This window comes from Schistocerca piceifrons, chromosome 1 (genome assembly GCF_021461385.2).
Source record: "Schistocerca piceifrons isolate TAMUIC-IGC-003096 chromosome 1, iqSchPice1.1, whole genome shotgun sequence".
Classification (NCBI taxonomy): Eukaryota; Metazoa; Arthropoda; class Insecta; order Orthoptera; family Acrididae; genus Schistocerca; species Schistocerca piceifrons.
In genome coordinates this window covers 818,422,789-818,449,719 of record NC_060138.1, presented here as the reverse complement: position 1 = coordinate 818,449,719, position 26,931 = coordinate 818,422,789, and the positions used below count along the sequence as shown (strand labels likewise).

General features: G+C 40.5%; 1 protein-coding gene across 6 annotated transcripts in view; it reads right to left on the bottom strand.

The window, feature by feature from the left end:
* Positions 1 to 16,956: 16,956 nt before the first annotated feature.
* LOC124714119 (CAP-Gly domain-containing linker protein 1) overlaps positions 16,957 to 26,931 on the bottom strand; it is a 526,326-nt gene continuing 516,351 nt past the window's right edge. For all 6 annotated transcript variants that reach the window (XM_047242995.1, XM_047242996.1, XM_047242997.1 and 3 more), the window contains 2 exons: positions 17,611 to 17,795; positions 16,957 to 17,234 (listed from right to left, as the gene is read on the bottom strand). In XM_047242995.1, the coding sequence (XP_047098951.1) occupies positions 17,188 to 17,234; positions 17,611 to 17,795 (232 nt within the window). In that variant the 3' untranslated portion in view covers positions 16,957 to 17,187. The remainder of the gene's footprint in view (positions 17,235 to 17,610; positions 17,796 to 26,931) is intronic.

The window sequence follows — 26,931 nt, the reverse complement described above, 5'->3', positions numbered from 1 at the left end:
TTGCTTGGGACCTTACTGCAGCCACTGGAACAGTTGTCTTCAGACACACAGTCTACAGACAACTGAACAGACATGGTTTATTCACCCGGAGACCTGGAAGGTGCATTCCACTGATCCCTGGTCACAGGAGAGCCTGTAAAGCCTGGTGTCAAGAAGACAGTACATGGTCATTGGAACAGTGGTCCCAGGTTATGTTCACGGACGAGTCCACATATAGTTTGAACAGTAATTCTTGCAGGTTTTCATCTGGTGTGAACCAGGAACCAGATGCCAACCCCTTAATGTCATTGAAAAGGACCTGTATGGAGGTTGTGGTTTGATGGTGTGGGGTGGGATTATGATTGGTGCACGTACACCCCTGCATGTCTTTGACAGAGCAACTGTAACAGGTCAGGTGTATCGGGACATCATTTTGCACCAGTATGTCCGCCTTTTCAGGGTTTCAGTGGGTCCCACCTTCCTGCTGATGGATGATAATGCATGGCCCCATCGAGAAACAGAAGATATCAGGCGAATGGAGTGGCCTGCCTGTTCTCCAGTCCTAACCCCCATCTAGCACGTCTGGGATGCTCTCGATCGACGTATTGCTGCACGTCTTCAAACCCCTACGACACTTCAGGAGCTCCGACAGGCACTGGTGCAAGAATGAGAGTCTATACCCCAGCAGCTGCTCAACCACCTGATCCAGAGTTTGTGTGGCCTTTGTGAATGGTGATCATATCCCATATTCATGTCGGGGTACATGCGCAGGAAATGGTGGCGTTTTGTAGCGCGTGTTTCGAGTCGTGTGTGTTCCCTATGTGCCTATGCTATTAGCGCCAGTTTTGTGTAGTGGCAGGTTGTGTGGCACCATATTCTGCAATTATCCTTAACTTATGAGCGTGAGTGTAGATGTTTTGACAGTATCTGAGCTGCAGGCAAAATTTATTGAGTTAGGAGCACGTATACAACTGAATTAAGAAAAATACAAGCAAGTGTAATTCTAACTGTGGCAATGCTCTCGTCTACAAGACTAAAACCCATCGTTCGAGTTGGTCAACTCTTTGTTAAGGAATATCGTTGACAAGAGGGAAGGTTATACGAATTCAAGAAGCTGTATTCTTTATTCAATGTTCATCTATTTAAAACGTCACTGCAGTGCTCCCCATTCACATATATTAGAATTTTGAAATATTGCCACTGTACAGATCTATCGTCAAGAGAGTAGTTTGCGAACCATTCTCTTCTTAATGCGGCCTGCTTCGAATAATTATTGTTGTTCATGTTAACAATTATTACTGTTAATGTTAATAATAATTGGTGTTAATGGAATAGCGTCATCACAAACTAAAACCGTATCCTATAGCACGCCTAGTGTTCTCGATTGCAATGCACGCAATATATGTAATTTCAGTTCTGGCGACAGTGCCCCATGCCTTACAATACCTTTATTCCTTATCGCATAATTAACTCTATTTAGAAGAAACTTTAACAGTTCTGGTGACATTCTAAGATAATTAAAACAACTTCTTGAATCTTTCATTATAAATTATTTCAGGAAGGATACTGAGCAACCGAGCTGACGTCTTTTCTTAATCCTGTCACGAATCGAAACACGTTTAATATTTTCTTATTATGCAGCGATTCCACGCAACAACAAAAAATGGTTCAAATGGCTTTGAGCACTATGGGACTTAACAGCTATGGTCATCAGTCCCCTAGAACTTAGAACTACTTAAACCTAACTAACCTAAGGACATCACACAACACCCAGTTATCACGAGGCAGAGAAAATCCCTGACCCCGCCGGGAATGGAACCCGGGCGCGGGAAGCGAGAACGCTACCGCACGATCACGAGCTGCGGACTCCACGCAACAAGCTTTAACTCCATCACAACCCGTGCGACGTGCAACTGGCAAAACTTTCATTTCAGACACGACTCAGGAACTCACAAAACGACAAAACTGGAGTGTATCTATGAAACCACTTTCGTGCAACTCATTCCACGCAACGAGTGGCGCAACTCCATGTCGTCGTGTAAACTAGGCTTTAAGTTCCTTCAGCCAGAGAGTAGTCAAGTGCAGAACCTATGCAGCACGATCTGCTACCTACCGATCATATTACAATACATGGGGGCGCAAATTTCTCGTAATCCAGTTTTACAATCTTTCTACAAGTTAATGCTAATGAATTCCTAAACACAAATTAATGCTTAATTAAATCGAATACAGAAATAATATACTTACATATATCGTTATAAACAGCTGCATATAATTTGAGTTCAATCATGCCCTTTGATTTTAAAACTAGGTGGCATTATTCCAATATTAGTATGTTTCACAACGGCATGGCTATTGCTACACGACAAAACAACTAACATATTCACCACCTCTCGAGTATCTGTTTTCCAAACAACAGTGTAGCATTTCTGTTTATACTCTATGTTCGTGTAATACAGTTCTGTACAAACACACTGAAGTTATCTTTATTGTGAAAACAGCAAACATGAACAAAATAAATGAGTTATTAAAAACGCCATTTAGTGACAGGACTCTCAGTGAAAAAAAGACAGTTAGAAAACAGTATGTAGGCCACTCCCGAATCTGAATCTGCAGCAGCAAACAAAAAGTTGATACCGTAAGTTCTGCCCAGAAATTTACCTAAAGAACAAATGGATTTGCAACTGTGAAGAAACCAACGCCGTTTTTTTTTTGTTTTCGTTGTGTGTTATTTGGTGGAGATGTTCATTGGTGTAAGGCCGGAATAGCCGATATTGTGCACGTATGTATAATGTGCAAAACCAACAAATTAGATTTGCAATATAGACAAACAATTGACAGCCACACCATACATGTGGAAAAGAATAGATATATATTAATTTTAATTGTAAACTATATTCGGTTCTTTGTTGCTTCGGAATTGGCTCTCAGGGGCCACGATGAATCTGGTGCCACTCAAAAGAAGGGGGTTTTCGTGAGATAATTCAGATCAGAGCCGAAATGGATAAAGATCTTCATCTCAGTCAAGCATCAGTGTTCAAAGGCATTTCTAAGACTGTTTAGAACGAACAACTGCAATGCATGTTGGAAGTGTACCATGATGAAATTCGTAAAGAAGTAAAACGTTCCGATTATGTTGCAATAATCGCAGATGAAACCACAGATGTGTCTTGCGAATTTCAATTGGTTATTGTTTTACGTTATGTTGTTGAGGGAAAACTTGTTGAAAGGTTTTGGAACTTTGTTAATCCAGAAAGTCAGAAAACTCATGCTATGGCTGAGAGTATTCTGAAAGAAATTGAACCATTAATAGACGATTACCGAGCAAAACTAATAGCTCAGAGTTACGGCGGTGAAAACGTTTTGATGGCTCTGAGCACTATGGGACTTAACAGCTGTGGTCATCAGTCCCCTAGAACTTAGAACTACTTAAAACTAACTAACCTAAGGACATCACACACATCCATGCCCGAGGCAGGATTCCCTCACCATTGGTCTTGCCCAGCATTTTAACAACCACAGCCGCAGATTTCCTCATGTTAAAGCAGAAAATTAAAACTTCCCGCAAATGGCAAGAAATGGGTACCTAAGTTGATCTACTTAATCGAGAATAATCTTATGATGCAATCACAAATCGACTAGTATTTTTATGGCATTATGTTTACAGAAGCTTATTGTATTACACCTATGACCAACCACGCGAACCCTACTTGCCGCTACTGCCATCTATTGCAAAACGGCGGAAGGAAAGTTGTAGACCTCATATATGATTGTTAAGTATGGACCTACATGCGTCAGAATACTCTGAAAGTAACCTAATTGGTGTGCAGTCTGGACCAGACATTACAAATCAGAGGTCATTAACCAATGGCTTAGGCTGAAAAGGGTTGTGATAAAAATAAGGGGACGACAGCAGCAAAAGTCACTGTGGAACTGAATGACGAACTCACGAATCATGTCAGCACCAAAACATGAAGGAAGTTCCATAATCTAGAAACTGCAGGGTTAGCTGCAATTCCAAAACCACACATCAGCGATGCAAATGATCATAACAGGAAAATGTGGTACTGAAGCCATAAAACGGACTATGGAGATATGAAAGAAGATCATGGTCAGATGAGTCTTGTATCACACTGTTTCCAACTTCTGGCGGAGTTTACACCCCAAAAGTTAAACACGGCAGGGTTTGGTGATGATTTGAGCAGCCGTGTCATGATATTCCATGGGCATAACAGTTACCCAGATAGGTTGCATTACTGCTGAGGACTGTGTGGCCATTTTGGTTGATCAGCCCCATACCATGGTGAAATATTTGTTCCCAATGGCGACGCTGTGTTCCATGATGACAGGGCCCCTGTCCACACAGCTTGCGTCGTCCAAGACTGGTTTTGTGAGCACAAGGATGAACTGTCGCATCTCTCATGGCCACTACAGTAGCCAGATCTCCATATTAGAACCATTGTGATCTACTTTGGGACAGTATAAAGGTTTTCAGAATGCAAAAAAGAGCTCTAAGAATAATTTGTGCCCTTAAAAAGATGGAGTTCTGTAAATCCCATTTTACTGAGCTTGGTGTTCTAAATGTTCCAAGTTTATTCATTTAGGAAACTCTCTTGTTCACTAGGGACCACCTCTTGAAAACAGGCAAACTGCTACAGAACAAAAATGTGCACAACTATAGAACCAGAGGGGAATCAAATATACATCAAAAGTATCACAGAACAACCACCTACCAGTGGAGCATAATTAACATTGGTGTAATACTACACAATAAGATACCAGAGGAAATAAAAAATGCTACTCATCCAATACTTAAAGCTAAACTATAGGCATTTCTAATAAAGCAGTGTTTCTATTCTGTCAAAGAATTTCTGAATACATAACAAAATTAATTGTAATAGATACTTATTTTTAATTTGCCTACTATTCTGCTAATACTATGTATTATTGTAACGTATCTTTAACCTGTCCAATATCAATTGTACAATTTGTGCTGTATGATAAAACTGTACCAATAAAAAAATCAAATCAAATAAAAAAAGCTGCACGATTGCTATCCACTTTCATCATCGTTACCTGACCATGCCACTATTTTGCAGGAATAATGGTATAAGATTCCCTTGAGAACCATACAGGACCTGTATTTAACCATTCTGAGATGACTGGCATCTGTTTGAATGACAACAGATTTTCCATCTCATATAGGCATGATAATGTGTTTTGTTTTTCGTATTCCCATACTTTTGTCCAAGTCCTGTATATGTGACCAAAATGGATTCCAAAAATATAGATCATGTGAAACCGAACTCACACTTTTCTCACATGATATACTGAAAGCCATTGTTCAGGGCAGTCAGATGGATGTAATATACCTCGATTTCAGAACAGCATTTGACTTAGTACCACATATACACTTGTAAGATCATCACTTGTAAGAAAGACCATAGGGGTAGCAAGTGAAATTTGTGACTGGATTGAGAAATTTTTGGTATGGTGGATGCAGCAAGTTATCTAGGATAGGGAGTCATCGACAGATGTAGAAATAACTTTGGCTGTGCCCCAGAATAACCTCAGACTTTTTGCAGATGATGCAGTTATCTAAAATGAAGTACTGTCTGAAAGAAGCTGTGCAAAAATACAGATTTCGATAAGATTTCAAAGTGGCGCAAAAGTCCACAACTTGCTTTAAATGTTCAGAAATGCAGAACTGTGCACTTCGCAAAATGAAAACAATGTAGTATCCTATGACTATAACATCAGTGAGTCAAAGTTGGAATCAATCCACTCATGAGTGGCATATTGGTGTAATAATTTGAAGGGATATGTATGGAATGATCACATAGTTTCAGTCGTAGGTAAAGCAGCTGCAGTCCATTGGTAAATGGGAGGGAAATGCAACAGTCTGCAAAGCAGACTGCATACAAATCACTTGTGTAACCCATACCAAATTGGACTTAACTGGGGATATTGAGTGGATACAAAGGACAACAACACACATGGTCACAGGTTTGTTTGACCTATGGGAGAGTGTCACAAAGATGATGAAAAAACTAAAGTGTTAGAAGATTGAAGATAGATGAAAACTATCCTGTGAAAACCTACTTAGAAAGTTTCGAGAGCCCAAGTGATGAGTCTAGGAATATATTACAAGCTCGTACGTGTCACTCTCAAAGGAGTCACTAAGACAAGATTAGATTAATTACGGCACCCACAGACACATTTAAGCAATCATTCTTCTCATAACCCAAATGCGAATGGAATGGGAGAAAGTGTTAATAACTAATTCAACTGCCATTCATTTCACAGTGGTTTGTAGAGTACAGATGTAGATGTAGAGCTTTGCACTATTACAAATGAAAACTCAGCACCTAAAATTTTACTACCTATAACACAGAGAAACGAAAAGGAGCATGTTTCATGTGGCATGAGGGCACTTGGTCATAGAGGAAACATGGAACCAGGTAGTTGTGTTTATAGACTCCACAGCAATAAATATTTGCATGGATATCGTATTGATCATTTTCCAAGCAGCTTTGCCTTTTCCGTTTCTCTCTTTAGTGTGGCTGGGGCTAAAAAGGGTATCAGCATTTATATACTCACTCAGTTCCGGAACTTTGTCCACAAAATTTTTCTGCACTTACCTCTCTTCAAAATACTCTCCTCCATAATTCATACACAGCTCCCAATGCTGTTTCCACTTCTGGAAGCAGTCTTGGTACACCTGTTGCTGGATCGTGTGTAGCTCCTTCTGTGAATTTTCTCTTATCTCATCTATCGTTGCAAACCTTTGCCCTTTCAGTGAGATTTTCAGCTTTGGAAGAAAAAAAAAGAGAGTATCAGGGGCCGAATCTGGAACACATGGAGGATGAGGCGTTCAGTGATTTTGTTTTCTGTGCAATAGTCATGAACCAAAAGGGATGAATGTGCAAATGCATTATTGTTAGGCAAGAGCCATGAATTGTCTAGCCACATGTCAAGCTGTTTCCTTCTCACATTTTCTTGCAGATGGTGCAACACACCCTGATAGTGCCATCATTTACCAGTTTTTCCCTGTGGCATGAATTCATGATGAAATAATCCTTTGGTAGACGTCAAAGAGTGTCCTGAATGAGGGTCATCTTTAACTTTTGTGTGGCCATCATTAAATCATGTAAACCATTTGTAACACCGAATACAGCCTAAGCAACTCGTCACCATAGGGTTCCTGTATCAAAATGGCTCTAAGCACTATAGGACTTAACATCTGAGGTCATCAGTCCCCTAGACTTAGAACTACTTAGACCTAACTAACCAAGGGACATCACACACATCCATGCCCAAAGCAGGATTCGAACCTGTGACCATAGCAGCAGTGCGGTTCTGGACTGAAGCGCCTAGAACCGCTCAACCACAGCGGGCAGTTCCTGCATCATTTGGTATGTCTCTGTAAAGGTTTTATTGGGTTTCATGCAAAATTTAATGCAAACACATTGCTCCTCTAACTCTGCCATCTCGAAATTTGCAAACTGTGCTTTCTGCACAATATACTGCTCAGTACAGCACTGAACAATACAACAATGAAGCCTCTGGCAGTTACACATTAAATACAGGCATGTGCAGGGATGCCAACTTCATTTTGCTCCAACACATCATTGACATGAAATTACAAATGTTTCGGAAATTTTTGAATCATACACTAGTAAAAAGGCACAACATGCTTGATACATCACAGAATGATTTTGTTGGTTTTTACTGTTACAAACAGGTCAATACCAGAAAATGGAGAAAGAATGAGATGATCTGAAATGAAAGTTTTGATGATGAAAAATGAGAAACCATGGATCATGTTTTTTAAACATGAATATGTTGCAGAGTACAAAGTAATCGATTTAATGCATAACTTAGGATCTCACTGGCCACATATAGAACATGCAGTTACATTGCCACTTGCATATTCATTGCCACTGCCAATGTCAAAGGGGAAATATTCAGATTTATTACTTCATTGTTAGAAAAATGTTTTACCAACTACTTACGAAGAATTTTACAACTACTTGAAATGTGGTGAACATCATATTGAAGATGAATGAAGCTGTTTAATAATTATTTTTATCATTGCAGCATTTTCAATTTAAATTTTTCCTCGTATCTTTGCTACCACATGTTTGTTGTGCTTTGCTTATGTACATGTCTGTGCACTGGAATACTTTATTGTAATGTCACTCTGAAGTTTTCATTGTTACTGTTATAAACAAAGTGGAATATAAGTTTTTGTATGTGTACCTTGCACTGTAAGTTTAGAGCAATAAAATTGTAAGTGCTATTATTGTGGTTATTAATAAATTTAACAGCAATTTTCACTCCCAACATGCATCCATATACATAATCACTGAAATAGAGTGAAACATTCTGAGCAAATGACAACACTATAAACTTCAGTGGTGATTTTTTGGTACACAATGAAACTTTCCGTGTGTGATACAGTAAATTTAATAAATGTTACTTACGACAGTATTATTCTGAACTGTTGAAACATCACTCAACACATTAATACGAATATTTTCAAGGGAAGGTTTCTATGAGTAGCATTGTTGTTTGCACCAAATAAATTTAGTGGGTTTGCTTATCAAAGATTGACATTTTTACACTACTGGCCATTACAATAGCTACACCACAAAGATGACGTGCTATAGACACGAAATTTAACTGACAGGAAGAAGATACTGTGATATGCAAATGATTAGCTTTTCAGAGCATTCACACTAGGCTGGCGCCAGTGGTGACACCTACAACATGCTGACATGAGGAAAGTTTCCAACCGATTTCTCATACACAAACAGCAGTTGACAGGCGTTGCCTGGTGAAACGTCGTTGTGATGCCTTGTGTAAGGGGGAGAAATGCGTACCATCATGTTTCTGACTTTGATAAAGGTCGGATTGTAGGCTATCACGATTGCGGTTTATCGTATCGAGACATTGCTGCTCGCATTGGTCGAGATCCAATGACTGTTAGCAGAATATGGAATCAGAGGGTTCAGGAGGGTAATACGGAACACCATGCTGGATCCCAACAGCCTTGTATCACTAGCAGGTGAGATGACAGGCACCTTATCCAGATGGCTGTAATGGATCGTGCAGCCACGTCTCGATCCCTGAGTCAACAGATGGGGACATTTGCAAGACAACAACCATCTGCGCGAACAGTTCGAGGACGTTTGCAGCAGCATGGACTATCAGCTCGGAGACCATGGCTGCGGTTACCCTTGACACTGCATCACAGACAGGAGCGCCTGCAATGGTGTACTCAACGACGAACCTGGGTGCACAAATGGCAAAAAACCTGGGTGCACAAATGGCAAAACATCATTTTTTCGGATGAATCCAGGTTCTGTTTACAGCATCATGATGGTCGCACCCATGTTTGGTGACATCACAGTGAATGCACATTGGAGGCGTGTCTTTGTCATCACCATACTGGTGTGTCACTCGACATGACAGTATGAGGTGCCATTGGTTACAAGTCTCGGTCACCTCATGTTCGCATTGATGGCACTTTCAACCATGGATGTTACATTTCAGATGTGTTACGACCCGTGGCTCTACCGTTCGTTCGATCTCTGCAAAACCCCATTTCAGCAGGATAATGCACGACCGCATGTTGCAGGTCCTGTATGGGCCTTTCTGGATACAGAAAATGTTTGACTGCTGCCCTGGCCAGCACATTCTCCAGGTCTCTCACCAATTGAAAACATCTGGTCAATGGTGGCCGAGCAACTGGCTCGTCACAATACGCCAGTCACTACTCTTGCTGAACTGTGGTATCGTGTTGAATCTGCATGGGCAGCTGTACCTGTACACACCATCCAAGCTCTGTTTGACTCAATGCCCAGGCATATCAAGGCCATTATTATGGCCGGAGGTGGTTGTTCTGGGTACTGATTTCTCAGGATCTATGCACCCAAATTGCGTGAAAATGTAATCACATGTCAGTTCTAGTATAATATATTTGTCCAATAAATACCTGCTTATGATCTGCATTTCTTCTTGGTGTAGCAATTTTAATGGCCAGTAGTGCAGATTTATCACCATTGATGGTAATATTTGCTTTTGATTTTAGTACTTTCTTCACTATAAGTTCCAAAAAATTAAAGAATATTTCTACAGCTTCATTTGTAGATCAATAAGGATTACAACTATCATATTATAGTCTGTCAGTTTTACACAACTGAGCTAATTGAGACCAAAGTGGCTTATATCAACTTTTGTCAATATAACAAAAAAATTAGACCACCACCATTTCTTAGTTTCACACACATAACGTTTGCAATGACATGGCCATAAGGAAAACCAAAATGTCTATTTCAGTTTTAGTCAACCAGTGTTTTGATACAGAAACTACATCAATATTCTTCAGAATGAGATTTTCACCCTGCAGCGGAGTGTGCGCTGATATGAAACTTCCTGGCAGATTAAAACTGTGTGCCGGACCGAGAATCCGAGTTCAAGTCTCAGTCCGGCAGCCAGTTTTAATTTGGCAGGAAGTTTCATCGATATTATTATTTCTACAATAATAGTCTAATTCAAGTAGTTTATTTCTAACAGTGCATATATTGATTTGCAACATTGTAAGTGCCTTATCTATGTATTGAGATAACTGAAGTAGTAATAGATAGCAACTCATAGTATAATTGAAGTACTGAGTCAACAATCGGCACATAAACAAGACTGAGAATGGATTTATCTGAAAGCTAGCAACATACTCTGTCTTGTTTATGTGCCTACTGACAATTATGATGAGAGTTGCTATCTGGACATGCCCATTGCCTTTGTATTTCACTGATGACATTACATATGTTTCACAGTATCACTGTACAGGTACTCTTATTTTTATTTTTTATTTAATTTTATTTTTTAATTTGGCTTCTGAAGATGCATAGGTTAATTTTAGATTTAGTATGGTACAAGAGAGAGAGAGAAAGAGAGAGAAAGAGAGAGAGAGAGAGAGAGAGAGAGAGAGAGAGAGAGAGAGAGAAGCATGCCTGTGTGTGTCTTTAAATTGAGATTTAATGAAATATTCAATGAACATTACAACTGTGTACCTGTATTTACAGACTATATCAGTTGAGGGACTCTCTTGGATGATCAGTGTTTTCCCTGTGTATGTTATCAAGAGTCATTTACCACACCAGTACATGATGCACAGTTACAATCTTGAGGGCACTGGAGTTCATGGGGTGATCTGTGCTGAGAAATTTCTCATCTACGCTAACTCCCTGTGTACCCTTCAGTTTATTAAACAAATTTACCCAGCAGACAAATATATCCAGGACTCCCTTTTCCACCTGCAAAGGCTGGGGAAGGAATGTGTCACTCTGCTGGATTCCTGTAACAATTGTTACATTTTCTTGATGAACAGTGTGCACTTTAGAGTATTGAGAATTTTTGTGTTTGGGTTTTCACACTTGTAATTCCTTTCACTTTTTTTCCTAGTTTTTTTTGTGCCATAGCAATTATTTGTTCTTTCTCCAAGTGATGAACATTATCTGCAGCAGATTTTGAGGCAGCACTTTTGGGCAAGTTGACCTAGAAGAAGAAAGGGAAGTTTGGAGATGAGGAAACAAAAAAAGGAACAGCAGGGAGCAGAGAATGAGAGAAAAGGAGGAGTCAGAAAGCTAAGGGTAGGGGAAGTACATAGAGTTGAATGAGGGATTGAAGAAGAAACATTAATTGAAAGTTTACTGCAACATTCAGTGTGTGTGGAAGGGTATCACACATACAGTATTCTGACTCACTAGCTAATGTCCTGAATCCCAGCACATTTCAATTAATTATCACAGCACAACCAGGTTTGTTTACTTTACAAACTTATTATTTGACATGTATAAATATTAAAGAACAGAGTAGATGTTATAACGTCAAGTTGAACAAATATATTTCTAGGACGACACAATACATGTAAGTCACAGATCAAATAAACAAGTAAGAAGTGGTCACACTGGAACAGTCAAATCAGCACTGAGTCCAAGTCTAGTGGCTGCCGCCTCGCTGGCCGCTTAGGTGGCGCGGCTGCTGCATGGCTGGCAGACAGCGCTGCATGTAGAGGATGCGCGTAACTGCGCGGCGGCACTTTGAAAGATCGGCGGTTCACAACACTTTTCCCCCCTTTGAATTTTTTGCACTGGTCTTGATGGAGGTGGCCTGTAGATTGCTAATGTCCATAGGTTTTGTTTGACTGGCCGTAAAGTCTCGAGGAGGAGGCTTCCCGTACGGACGGAAGTGTCCCTGATGATAACGGGTTGAGATGACAGGAGATGTGGGGGTCGAATCTGCTGGGGCCCCGTGCCCCAATCTGCCCGTTGCAGCAATTCCGGTTGTTATAACAGGAGACATGTGCGGTGGATCAGTATCCGTAGGAGAAGGAGGCGAGTAGAGTTGCTCCGACAGATGATGGTCATCTGGTTCCTGCATGGGCACATCTCCTGGTGGCATCACTTCTTGTGCTGGCACCGAGATGGTGGTGAGAGGGCTGCGTTTTGAGAAATGAGAGATTCCAAGATCCCAAGTGTCAGGTAGAGCCGAAGGTGGTGTAGTGGCATTCGGAACAGGCGTAGCCAGCACACGAGGCCGAAGCTGGTCCGAATGACGCACTGCAACACCCATGTCCGTCTGGATTTCATACAGGTGTTCGCCACGGTGTCATAAGTTGTGGCCAGGACTCCATTTTGGCCATCAGCCATATCCCCGTACCCATATAAGGTCGCCAGCGGTGAACCGGACAAGCAAAGGCACCCGCGGCTGTGAGGTGGAAGGCCGCAGAAGATGAAGTAGCGTGCGGGGCTGTCGGCCATGTAAGAACTCAGCTGGGTTGTGATCACCCATGGGGGTGAAACGGTAAGAAGCCAGAAATTGGAGAAGCGCATCATCAGCAGCAGACGAAGTCAGGAGTTTCCTCATCTGAGCCTGAAATGTGCGGACCAGTCATTCAGCCTCACCGTTTGACTGTGGATGGAATGGAGGGGCCGTGACATGCATGATGCCGTGATGGGCACAAAAATCCGCAAAATTGGAAGAGGCAAATTTCGGACCATTATCAGTAACAAGAGCAGAGGGAAGGCCTTCCAAAGAGAAAATGCGAGCTAGAGCATTGGTGGTTGCCACGGTGGCAGGCGACGTGCAATGGACAATGAAAGGAAAGTTAGAATAGGCGTCAATAACGAGAAGCCAATAAGTACCTAAACAAGGTCCCACAAAGTCAGCATGAATACGCTCCCAGGGCTTCTCAGGCGAAGGCCACGGTGACAAAGATGACTTCGGGGCGGCGGCCTGTGACGCACAAGGGCCGCAGGCAGCGACCATGTGTTTGATTTCAGAGTCGATGCCGGGCCAGTACACATGACGGCGCGTCAGAGATTTTGTGCAAGAGACACCCCAGTGTCCTTGGTGAAGGAGGGGCAAGATCGAAGCATGCAAAGACGCAGGTACCACAACATGCGGCGAAGCATTGTCAGTGGAAAGGAGGATAACACCATCCCTAGCCGTGAGGCGGTAATGCAAAGCGTAGTTGTTCCAAAATGGATCAGAAGTCTTAGTGGACGGACGATCTGGCCAACCCTTCTGAATGCAGCGTAAGACCCGGAAGAGGGTAGGATCAGAACCCGTAGCAGCCGCCAGCCCGTCCACAACCCATTGCTCGGCAACATCTAGGTGGAAACACAAAAGTTCGTCCCTATCGAATGCCAGATCAGGACCCATGGGATGGCGAGACAGTGCATCAGCATTCGCATGTTGAGCCGTCGGCCGGAAATGAATCTCATAATTGAAACGAGACAAGTAAAGAGCCCAACGCTGGAGGCGGTGTGCAGCCTTGTCGAGAAGTGACGTTGATGGATGAAACAAGGAAACATGTGGTTTGTGGTCCGTAACAAGATGAAATTTGGATCCATAGAGAAAAACACTCAACTTATGAAGAGCGTAAATAATGGGCAAAGCTTCTTTTTCAATTTGAGAATACTTTTGTTGGGCATCCGTGAGCGTTTTTGAGGCATAAGCAATGGGTTGTTCAGAACCGTCAGAAAAACGGTGCGCAAGGACTGCACAAACCCCGTATTGAGAGGCGTCCATGGCAAAAACAAGATGTTGGCCAGGTAGACAAGTAGCCAGGCATGGGGCCTGTTTCAGCATAGTCCTCAATTTCTGGAAAGCTGCATTGCATGATGCGAACCAGTGAAAGGGCACGTTTTTATGCAACAGGCGATGCAACGGCTGAGCTACCAAAGCAGCAGACGGTAAAAACCTGTGATAGTATGCTATTTTTCCCAAGAAGGCCTGCAGTTCCTTAACAGATGTAGGGCGAGGAAGGGCATCGATCGCAGCGACAGTTTGCTGAAGCGGACGAATACCATCCTGAGAGAGTTGAAACCCCAAGTACATGACAGATGCCTGAAAAAATTTTGATTTCTGAAGGTTACACTTAAGACCGGCAGTTTGTAAGACATGAAAAAGTGTGCGGAGATTCTGAAGATGTTCTTCAGTGGTGGAGTCAGTGACAACAATGTCGTCCATGTAATTTATACACCCAGGGCCAGGGAGCAATAATTGTTCCAAGAATCGCTGAAAAAGAGCAGGGGTGCTGGCAACCCCGAATGGCAACCGTTGGTACTGATAGAGGCCGAAAGGCATGTTAAGGACCAGGAACTGCCGGAAAGCAGCGTCGAGAGGAAGTTGATGATAAGCTTCTGATAGGTCAAGTTTAGAAAAATACTGGCCTCGAGCAAGTTTAGTGAACAATTCTTCAGATCGGGGCATAGGGTAAGTGTTGATGTGGCATTGAGCATTTACAGTGGCTTTGAAATCACCACAGAGACGAATATCACCATTGGGCTTAGCAATGACAAAAAAGGAGAGGACCACTCACTGGAAGTGACAGGAAGCAAGACTCCTGAAGCAGTGAGACAATCCAGCTCCCGTTTTACCAGATCACGAAGAGCCACATGAATGGGCCGAGCCCAAAAAATCTTAGGCCGAGCAGTGGGTTTGAGTGTGATATGAGCTTCAAAGTTGTTTGCACGGCCTAACCCATGAGAAAAAAGGGACAAAAATGTCGTTGACAAGGAATCCAATTGAGCATAAGGAATAGCATCAGAGACGATATTGACAGAGTCATCGATGGAGAACCCAAAAACACGAAAGGCATTGAAACCAAAAAGATTCTCCGCATTACTATTGTCGACCACAAATATGGGAACAGTGCGAATGATGGATTTGTAAGATACCTCAGCATCAAATTGTCCCAAGAGAGAAATCTTCTGTTTATTGTACGTCCGTAATTGCCTAGTGACAGGTGATAGGAGTGGAGAATCCAACTGAAGATACATCTGAGAATTGATGATAGTGGCAGCAGAACCAGTATCCACCTGCATGCGAACATCCCGACCAAGTATTTGGACAGTGAGGTATAACTTCCCTGAAAGGGAGGAAGTACCATTGACAGACAACACAGAAGCAGAATCAAGCGTCACATTCATGAACATCAGGTATGCAGTCTAATTTGCAAACGGAGGACACATGGCCCCTCTTTTAGCATTTGTGACACACGGACCAACATTGTGGACAATCTTCTCGTGAATGTTTCATAAAACACAGAGGACATGAAGGAAGTTGCCGTGTGTTTTGCTGCAGTGTCTTAGAGGTTTGTTGACGGTTAGGCCGAGGCTGCGCTTGGGAGCATACTGTGACCATGTCGGCCGGCGTGGACACGCCGCACGCTGCGTCAACAGCACACAGAGGTTGTATTTCCCCGACGTCACCCCACACCTCTATTTGCGCTCCAGCAGCGCAAGAAATTTCAAAAGACTTCATGATGGATAGGACCTCATCGAGAGTCGGATTTGCCAACTGAAGGGCACGCTGCCTAACTTCTTTGTCGGGCGCCGATCGGATAATAGCATCCCGTACCAAGGAATCGGCGTAGGATTCTTTGTGAACTTCAGTAACAAATTGACACTTTCTACTGAGGCCGTGAAGTTCAGCAGCCCAAGCATGATAGGATTGATTCGGTTGTTTTTGACAATGATAAAAGGCAACACGAGAGGACAGAACTGAGCACATTTCAGCAAAGGACAAAGACGCAGGATCTTTCAAGGGAGCCAATTGCAACAACAACTGATACATTTGAGGTGAAATCCATGAAAGGAACAGGGACTTACATGTTTGTTCGTCCGCAACATGAAATGCCAAGAAGAGCTATCGAAGACGTTTTTCGTAATCTGACCAGTCTTCCGCCGTCTCGTCGTAAGGAGGGAAAGGATGAATAGACAACGACGAAAGACGCATTTGATGCCGCGACGAAATCATGAATCGCTGATGTGAGAAGCGTTTGCTGTTCAATGAGACCTTGCAATAGTTGCTCTAAAGTAGCCATGGAAATCTGTGGGTCAACGATGAAAAAGAAAAATTCACAACCTCATCGCCAATTGTTATAACGTCAAGTTGAACAAATATATTTCTAGGATGACACAATACATGTAAGTCACAGATCAAATAAACAAGTAAGACATGTGCACACTGGAACAGTCAAATCAGCGCTGAGTCCAAGTCTAGCGGCCGCTGCCTCGCTGGCCACTTAGGTGGTGTGGCTGCTGCATGGCTGGCAGACAGCGTCGCATGTAGAGGACGCGCGTAACTGTGCGGCGGCACTTTGAAATATTGGCGAGTCACAACAGTAGATACAACAACCAATGTGTTTATCACTTAAAACACAACAAAATTTAGAAGAAAACAATTATAGGTGCAAAACAAAGCAAACAAAAAATATATTGAATGAAAGTGGACAAGGATGGACAAATTTCAAACTGAGTGTATGAGTAGTTACCTATAACACAAGTGGAGATATGGAAAGTTCTGTCACATTTTGTTACTGACTGCTTGCATAACTGAAACCGAAGTTCATATTGTTATACTAATATTTTGACCACAAATCCAGTTTCAAAACTCAAAACATTTGTTGAAAACAGAATTTTATTTCTCATAAAAAAATAACATGTCACGGGGTTTGTTTTTACAGTACTATAAATACATCATACAGTAGTACTTACATAAAATTCACTTACATATTTACAATATAAAAAATACAATAATCACACAGCCAGCCTTAGCATAACACAGGAAATTCATTTCCTGAAACTCATGCCAGTAAAAAGACTTATGCACCACTTTTTGCTGTGATCTTCATTAAAATGTTTCACCATCATCACAGTCAGCAGTGTCATGGCCAAATACTGAAAAATAAATACCCATATAATCAATTTTAGAAAAAATATGAGTTGTATTACACTGATATTTGCTACAAAAACGAAATCAATTTTATGTATTAAGTACATAAATGCTTACAATTTAACAAGATAAAAGGTGAAATCAGTCAGTAATTATGAAAAGAGATGTAATAGCACATGTGATGCCCTTAATGTAAAAACCTAAATTATTTTATAATTTTATAGTGGGTGATTATTTAACCTGTAAAAAAGACTGTAGATTAAAAAATAAAAACACAAGAAAATAAATCTGTATTAAGTGTATTTATCACACCAATACTGAAAGCAAATTAAGACAATGATATAAGAGAGTTTTACCAAACAACTCCACCAAATAAATTACCTTCACATATTTCACAGTACGGTCGATCAGTTTTATTGGCCTTGGGAATACGTGGCGAATGCTTCACACTGGGAGGTGGTGAATCTGATGCTTGCCTAGGGCAGTCTTCAGTGTCATGCTTATCAAATTCCTCACAGATATCACAGTACAATCGTGGTGGAATTGCTCTTGGTGTTACACCATTCCTGAAAAATAAATAAGGTAAGTTTTAGAGTGAAAATAATAATGTACTGATTCAGAAATAAATGACAGAACTGCTTTCACAAAGTTAAAAATTGAGTTTGCCACATTATGAAGTTAAGGTACATGCAATGGATATTGTGCAGCTCTACTCTCAACTGCAATGGTCTTTAGTTAATGTGTAGTGCTTTCTTTTCACTTGTTATATTTATAACTTGCTCAGAAAGCTTCAGTCAATACGAAATGCCTTTTAAAATGAGAAATGGCAGCCTCAACAGACCATAAGTCAAGGTGAGATTTTGCTTTGCTCTTACATTAAATACTATTAATAAAACAGAAAGGAAAATACTGCACTTTCCTGCAAAAAGCCAAGGCCACAGATCTGAGGCCTGGCCTGGCACATAATTTTAATCTGCCAGGAAGTTTCAAATTGTTGCTCCCTCTGCTGCAGAGTGAACTTATTTTTAAGTAAATGATTCTCCACCAAGTACAAATAACGATAGCTATAAGAGACCTTGAAGTATCTGTGTAAGATCCAAATAAAAACCTTTGATTTATAATGATAATTATTGACCATCAGACTCATTCCTGAAGTAACTGGAAATTTTACCATACAATGGTGTTCTCCAAACATACATTCTCAGAAATTTCATCCTCAATTTAAGATGTATGTTTGAGATTAGTAGACTCCTCTTCGCCAGGAATGCCCTTTTTGACTGTGCTAGTCTGCTTTTGATGTCCTCCTTGCACCATCTGTAATGAGTTATTTTGGTGCCTAGGTAGTAGAATTTCTTAACTTCATATACTTTGTAACCATCAATTCTGATGTTAAGTTTCTCACTGTTCTCATTTCTACTATTTCTCATTACTTTTGTCTTCCTTCAATTTACTCACAATTCATATTCTGCAATCATTAGACTGTTTATTCCATTCAGCATATCCTGTAATTCTTCTTCACCTTCACTCAGGATAGCAATATCGTCAGTGAATCGCATCATTGATATCCATTCACCACTCCTGAACCTTTCTTTTATTTCCATCATTGCTTCTTTGATGTACAGATTAAACAGTAGGGGCAAAAGACTACAGCCTTGTCTTACACCCTTTTTAATCTGATCACTTCATTCTTGGTTGTCCACTTTAATTATTCCCTCTTGGCTCTTGTGCATGTTGTATATTACCCATCTCTCCCTACAGCCTACCCCTAATTTTGAACATCAAGCACAATTATACATTGTCGAATGCTTTTTCCAGGTCAACAAATCCTATGAACTTGTCTTGATTTTCCTTTAGTCTTGCTTCCATTATCAACCACAATGTCAGGATAGCTGTATATTAGTCTTGTAAGTAACTTTGATGCATGAGCTGTTAAGCTGATTGTGCAATAATTTTCGCACTTGTCAGCTCTTGCAGTCTTTGGAATTGTGTGGGTGATATTTTTCTGAAAATCAGATGGTATGTCGCCAGACTCATACATTTTACACACCAATGTGAATAGTCATTTTGTTGTCACTCCCCTCCCCCAAATTGATTTTAGAAATTCTCAGGGAATGTTACCTATCCCTTCTGCCTTATTTGATCTTAAGTACTCCAAGGCTCTCTTAAATTCTGATTCTAATACTGGACCCCCTATCTCTTCTAAATCTACTCTTGTTTCATCAGACAAATCTTTTCCCTCTTAGAGCCCTTCAATGTACTCTTTCCACCTATCCGCTCTCACCTCTGTATTTAACAGTGGAATTCTCATCGCATTCTTAATATTACCACCCTTTCTTTTAATTTCACCGAAGGTTGTTTTGTCATTCCTATATGCTGAGTCAGTCCTTCCAACAATCATTTATTTTTCGATTTCTTCACATTTGTCATGCAGCCATTTCATCTTAGCTTCCCTGAATTTCCTACTTATTTCATACTTTAGCGACCTGTATTTCTGCACTCCTGAATTTCCCTGAACATTTTTAATCTTCCCAAATCATCTGGCCTTTTCCAAGTATACCTCCTCCTCCTGTGATTTTTGGACAGAGTATTCACTATTATTAGCTGAAATTTATTACATAACTCAATTTAGTCTTTCTCCTCTCTCATTACTTGTCCCAAGCCCATATTGTCCTGTAACCTTTTCTTCTATCCCTTCCCCTATGACTGCATTCCAGTCCCCAATGAGTATTAGATTTTCGTCTCCTTTTACTTACTGTATTATCCATTCAATATTCTCATATACATTCTCTTTCTCTTCATCTTCAGCTCGTGACATCGGCATGTATGCCTGAACTATCACTGTCGGTGTTGGTTCACTGTTGATTCTGGTAAGAACAACTCTTATTGCTAAACTGTTCACAGTAGCACACTCTCTGCCCTACCTTCTTATTCATTATGAATCCTACTCCTGATATACCATTTTCTGCTGCTGCTGATGTTACCCTATACTCACCTAACCAGAAATCCTTGTCTTCTTCCCACTTCCCTTCACTGACCCCTGCTAAATCTAGATTGAGATTTTTTAGCTTTCCTACCACCCTCAAGCTTCTGACATTTCATGCCCCAACTTGTAGAACACTATCTTTTCTCCTTGTCACCTCCCCCTTGGCAGTTCCCTCCCAGAGATCTGAATGGGGGGCTATGTGGAGACACGTCATGTGTCTTTAATGCAATGATTTCCATTGTGTTCTGCACCCTCATGCCATTGATCATTGCTGATTCTTCCATCTTTAGGGGCAATTTCCCATCCCAAGGACAAGAGAGTGCCCTGAACCTCTGTCCACTCCTCAGCCCTCTTTGACAAGGCCATTGGCAAAATGAGGGTCACTACTTATGCTGGAAGTCTTCAGCCACCAATGCACATTATTAATCAGAATTTGGCAAAATATCCCTCAGCAGGACATCCAACAACTCTATCAATCAATGCCAAGTCAAATAACTGATGGCATAAGGGACAAAGGTGAACCAGTGTGTTACTGGTTTGCTCAATTGGTGAAGCTCTTTCTCTTTAATAAATCAGTCAATTTTTCTGAAATTGTCATCATTTTTTTCTGTACATGTGCATGATGTCTACTGATTTTGAGTGTATACAGGATTTAATGACAACAAGCAGACCTGATCTCTTTGAGGCTGGCGAGATGGTGTAAAACAAAGCATAAGGCTATATGTAGAGGTATGCTAAGTGAAACGCATTTGGCTGTCAAGAGGGCAATGTGAGAAACCTTCAATGACTACCACAGCAGGATATTATCAAGAGATCTCACACAAAGCCTGAAGAAATTCTGGTCACTTGTAAAGGCTTTTTAAGTGACCCCAAAGTCAAGTATTCAGATACTCATGGATGATACAAGACTCAAACTGAGGGTAGCAAAGCAAAATCAGAAATGCTTAACTCCATTTTCAAATGTACCTTTTATGAAGGAAAACCCAGGAGTATGTCCTCAATTTAATTCTTGTAGTACTGCCAAGACGAGTGAATTAGATATTAGCATCAGCAATATTGAGATACAGCTGAGATCGTTACAACTGAACAAAGCCCTAGGGTCTTATGGAATCCCTGTCAAATTGTATACCAAATCTGCTGCTGAGTTAGCCCCTCTTTTACCCATAGTACATCAATATCCCTCAAACAAAAAACTCTACCCACTGTTGGAAGGTGACAGAGCTCAAAACCATGTATGAAAGGGGCACCAGAAGTGAATCACAAAACTACTATCCAATATCTGTGACATCCATTTGCTGTAGAATTTTAGAACGTATTCTGAGCTCAAATCTAATGAGGTATCTTGAACAGAATGAATTCCTCCATGTCAGCCAACATGAATTCCAAAAGCAACAATCATGTGAAATCCAGTTCACAGTTCTCTCACTAAAGCATCCTGAAAGCCATGCATCAAGGCAGTCACACAGATAGTGTTTCTTGACTTTCAAAAGGTATCTGATTCAGTAACACACATACACCTGTTATAAAAAGTATGATCCCATGGTGTATTGGGAAATATTTGTGACTATACTGAGGATTTCTCGGTGGAAAGGAAACAGCATGTTATCTTGGATGGAGAGTCGTTGACAGATGTAGAAGTGAATTCAGGTGTTGTCCAGGGAAGTGTGTCAGGATCCTTGCTGTTTATGTTATATACAATGATCCTGCTAACAATATTAATAGTACCTAAGACTTTTTGCTGATGATGCAATTATCTATACATAAGCACTGCAGAATGGAAAATCCAGGATGAAATGTAACAATATTATGAGAAGAAAAGTTGCTACTGACAATATAGTGGAGATACTGAGTCACACACACACACACACACACACACACACGACTGGAGTCTTGGGCAACTGAGAACACAATTGTGAGAGTCTTTTTGTTGTGTCTGTCTGCAACTCAGCATCTCTGCTATATGGTGAGTAGCAACTTTCCTTCTCGTAATATTGTAAGCACTGCACAAATATTCAGTCAAAGCTGGAAAAGATTTGAAAGTGGTGCGAAGATTGAAACTCGTTTTAAGTGTTCAGATATATAAAATTTTGCACGTTACAAAATTAAGAAACGTACTAGTTCTATGTCTATGATGATAAGAGCTACTGTTGAAACACATACAAACACATGGGAGTAACAATTTGTAGGGACATAGAATGGGAAAATCACATAGGGTCAACCATACGTAGACTGCAGTTCACTGGTCGAGTACTAGAGAAATGTAGTAAATCTACATAGATGCCTGCATACAGAACACTCATGCGACCCATCCTAGAATGTCGTTCAAGTGTGTGGGACTCATACTGCACAGAAGTAGCAGCGGATATTGTATGTGTGCAAAGAAGGGCAGCATAAATGGTCCTAGATTTGTTTGACCCATGAGAGAGTGTTGTGGAGATAGTGAAAAAATTAATGTGGTGGACGCTCGTAGACACACACAAACTATCTCATGAAAACCTACTTATAACATTTCTAGAACCAAACTTAAGTGGTGACTCTAGGAATATATGACAACTCCCTATGTATCACTCCCATGGGGATCGTGAAGACAAGCTTGGACTAATTACAGCATGCACAGTGGTATTTAAGCAATCATTCTTAAAATGCTCCATAAGTGAATGGAATAGGGGAAAAGCCTTAATAATGGGTATAATGTGATGTATCCTCTCCCATGCACTTCACAGGGTTTGTAGAGTATAGATGTAGCTGAACCAATTCATGATTTTTTTTTGTTGTTGTTGTATTTAGGATAGGTAGGAAAAAAATAAACAGAAAAATACACTTCTGACAGAGTAAATAGATTTTTCAAAACCAAGCTTCCAATGTGTCTGAAATGAAAAGTTAACTTATCAGAGTGTATTATCAGTTTTGACAGTGTGGCATAGAATTTTAATGTGGAAAAAAATTTAAAAACTTAATGTTGCTTAGTGAGGAATAGAGAAATGCAGGTTGCAAATTTCTATGAGAGACAGGAAAACAAACAAATGGTTCATTGGAAAACATAATTATGACTGTAATGAAAATGAAATGAGGTAGGGGGACATGGAGCCACACTACTTGTAGCAGTTATTACCCCTTATTAACTGATTAACTAATTAGGATTAGCTACAGAATGTTCCTGCCATGACACATTACTGCATCAGACATACCAACAGCACAAATTGTTCTTTACTGATTGTTGACCAACTCTTAACAAGATGGTCTAGGAAACTTTTTGCAGTTTCCCTAACTCAACAGGAGGACATTTGCTTACCTTGTGTCTCATAAATTTGTCTCATTGTCCTCACCGTCATTCTTCTTCACCAGTCAGACATTCTAACATGCATGTAATCAACTGTGAATGATGGAACGGAAAGTGGGAACAGTAAAGTCCAACATAAAAGGGTGCCAGTCTAACAGCAATATTTTAATCTACATTCATGGAGTCTAATGTTCACTTACCAAGCTCTATTGCAAGTTCACAAAAATCTCCATGTGACTCTAATTCCCATAGGAGACTGCATACATGTGAGATCACATATAAATATTTCCCAAGGCCAAATATATCCATTCACGGAAAATATGAGATGTTTGTGTGAAAATTAGTTCTACACTGCTTGTGTACTAGTTGAAGACTGTGTGGTGAGCTAGATTCAATGTTTTGCACCTGCCTGCGTGAACAAGGTGCATTTCTAATTGGTCAATTTAGCCAGCCAGTGACTGGCGATATTATATAAAATTCTAATTAATATTTGAGCTTGATTTTGGAGATACTAAAATTATAGTTAGGAAGCTGTCAGTGTGGATAATGTCAACAGCCTAGTTGGAGGTGTATATAAACATTTAAATAGTCAATATTACTAAACAAAGTCAAACATTTGCTGCCCAGCCTTATAGTGTGAATCAATGCATCGTTTATACTCTAGTATGACATAGATCCTACTTGCACCTTCATTATCATGCTTCATGACTACTTATCATTTTGTGAGATAGGGAATGCTACCAATCTTAACTACTTCCTGGCAAACCACAGCATTAACCTTTCTATAATGTATGAAGAAACCTAGTAAATTGTGGGTTGTGATGTGGCATAAATACCACATAATCGATGACAGATGAACCAAGGAAGTACTTTTGTGGCTTCCAGGAGATAAGAGAAGACAAAAAAGAACCTAATGAAAAGGAGGGGGAAGGGAAGGCATTAGAAAACAATCACGAGCTACACAGATGCACACAGCAGAAGCCCATAATATACAGAAAAGTTTAGGGGGGAGGGGGGGGGGGCGAATTTCACACTATATATGGTGATAATAGATATACGAAGGCCAGTTAATTATCATATAAAAAACTACATAATTAGTGTTTTGTTTGTCTTCAGTCCTGGCACAGATTTGAATGCTTCCACCACAGAACTGCAGCATGCCACTAGACAAGTCAAAACAAATTGTTGTAGCCCATCAATAAAGTGGAGTATCGTAAGGTAAGTTGGTGGAAGTGTACAAAAACAATACACTATAATATGACACAATGATTAGGTGATGCAGACATTTCCAGTGTGGTCATGAATGACAACGAATGAACTGGAGACCATCTCTCTGTGAAGACCTGGAAATCTCAAGTGGAATTCCTAGTGCCCAAAGACCAACACATCACAACTGAAGCACTAGTGATAAACATAAAAATTAGTCACAGATCAGTTTTCAACGTCCTGCTGATATTTTGAACACAGTAAAGGATGGCGCCTGTTCACGGGGCCCTGAAACTGCTCAGAGCTGTTCAAAAATCCTTCTAAAATAAGGCAGTGTGGTAAACATTGCAGCTGCATCAGGCCCATTCAGATGACATTTTTAACCACCTAGTTACCACACTCAAATGCTGGCTGTGTCACTGTGACCCTGAGACAACGGAAGCAGTGGAAACGTGGGTTCAACATCACTGAAAAAGACAAAGATCCAACTGCTATCAGATAAGGTGATGCTGATTGTTTGTTCGGGGACTGCCTTTTTGTGGTACAAACAGATTATGCTTGTAAAAAGAAAACCATGACCAAAAATAGTAACAAAATCTCCCAATGAGGTTACAGTAGACTGTCACAATAAAGCAATGTGGGACGCTGTCCAAGGAAGTGTCTGTGCTCTGCCGCCATGCTCCATCTCATTCTGCACAGGACACGGTCAGTAGCACATACTGCTTCTTTAAGCTATCAAATTTTGCCTCACTCCTCAGATTCCCATGACAAATTACCCAGTGACTTCTTCCTCTTGATTACTAGTACGAGGATGAGGTGATTCTTGAGATGGAATATTTCCTTAACAGCCAAAATGCAGACTCCTACAATCAAGATCTCTGCCAAGTCACCCATCATTGCCAAAAGAGTGACTATGCAGAGAAGGACAAACACTGTCAGCATGTCTAGTGGTCACTGCTTGAGATTTCTGAGGCAATAAGTGAAATTAAGTGACTGCCCCTTGTAGAGGTAGATCCTGATAAACCTGGAATTGCTGTCCAACATGGGAAACAGTTCATTATATGTTTTACATTACATCTTTTTTGTCAATTTCACTGAAATGAGCTGAATTTTATTTGTTCCTGTAGGATTACACTGTGTACAATAAATGTATGTGTAATATAGCACATGTCATGTGACCAAATTAGTCATCAACCAGTGGATTATGGCTTGATGTGCAGCCATTCCTCCCACATCTGACTCTTCATCAAACACAGACTTCATCAGTCACTTGCTGTATCAACTCAATTTTGTACAGATCCTTAGCATAATAAATTCAGAGTTCTAACTTACAATGCCTCCTTTTTTACTATCAACCACCAGTGTAAAAGCAACATACCTATAGTCTTACTTCCCAAACACTACATTCCATTTGTTTCTTTTTCTTAGAAAAATTGTGAAGGATGGATGTAGCTGATCAAAGCATGATATTAACATGAAACCACTCAATGTCCTAGTTAACATCAAGTTCTTGTTTGAACTTGGGTGCTGACAGTATTACTGCTTACCGAAACCTGATGATTCAAAGAAGAGGAATGGAAGGTTGGGGTTTAACATTACATTAACATCATTAGGTATAGAGTACCATCTCAGTATTCAGGAATATGACGGTAATGATTATTTAAAGCAAAAAGTCTGGTAATCATGGGTTCTAAAATGCATACTCTAAGAACTATGAGCACTTTTTCGCCGACGCCATGGAACAAATCTCTTCTACTTCAAGCCCTTTGCTTTTGATATTTTTTGAGGAGGTAGTATGGACCAGAAAAAGACAAAATTGTCTAATAAATGTGGACTCTAAAATGCATACTTTAAGAGCTATGTGCATTTTTTTTTTTCACTAGAAGAGAAGTTTTTCACAGTAGCAAAGATGAACAAGTGCTCACAGCTCTTAAGGCCTGCACTTTAGGGCCCACATGTACTGGACAAATGTTTCTTGTTTTTGTCCATACAACCAACTCTCAAAATACGGGAAGCAAAGAGCTTGCTAAGGAAAGACTTGTTTCACAATATTGAAGATGAATGTACTTTAGAGCCCATGTTTGGTAGACTTTCTTGCTTCGAATGATTGTTCTTATCATATCCCCATATACTGACCATTCCTACTGGCACACACTGTAGAAATACATTATTATATTACTGCCTTAGAAATTTACTTTTTGATAGAGTCACACTTTAGTGTTAAGACTGGTCT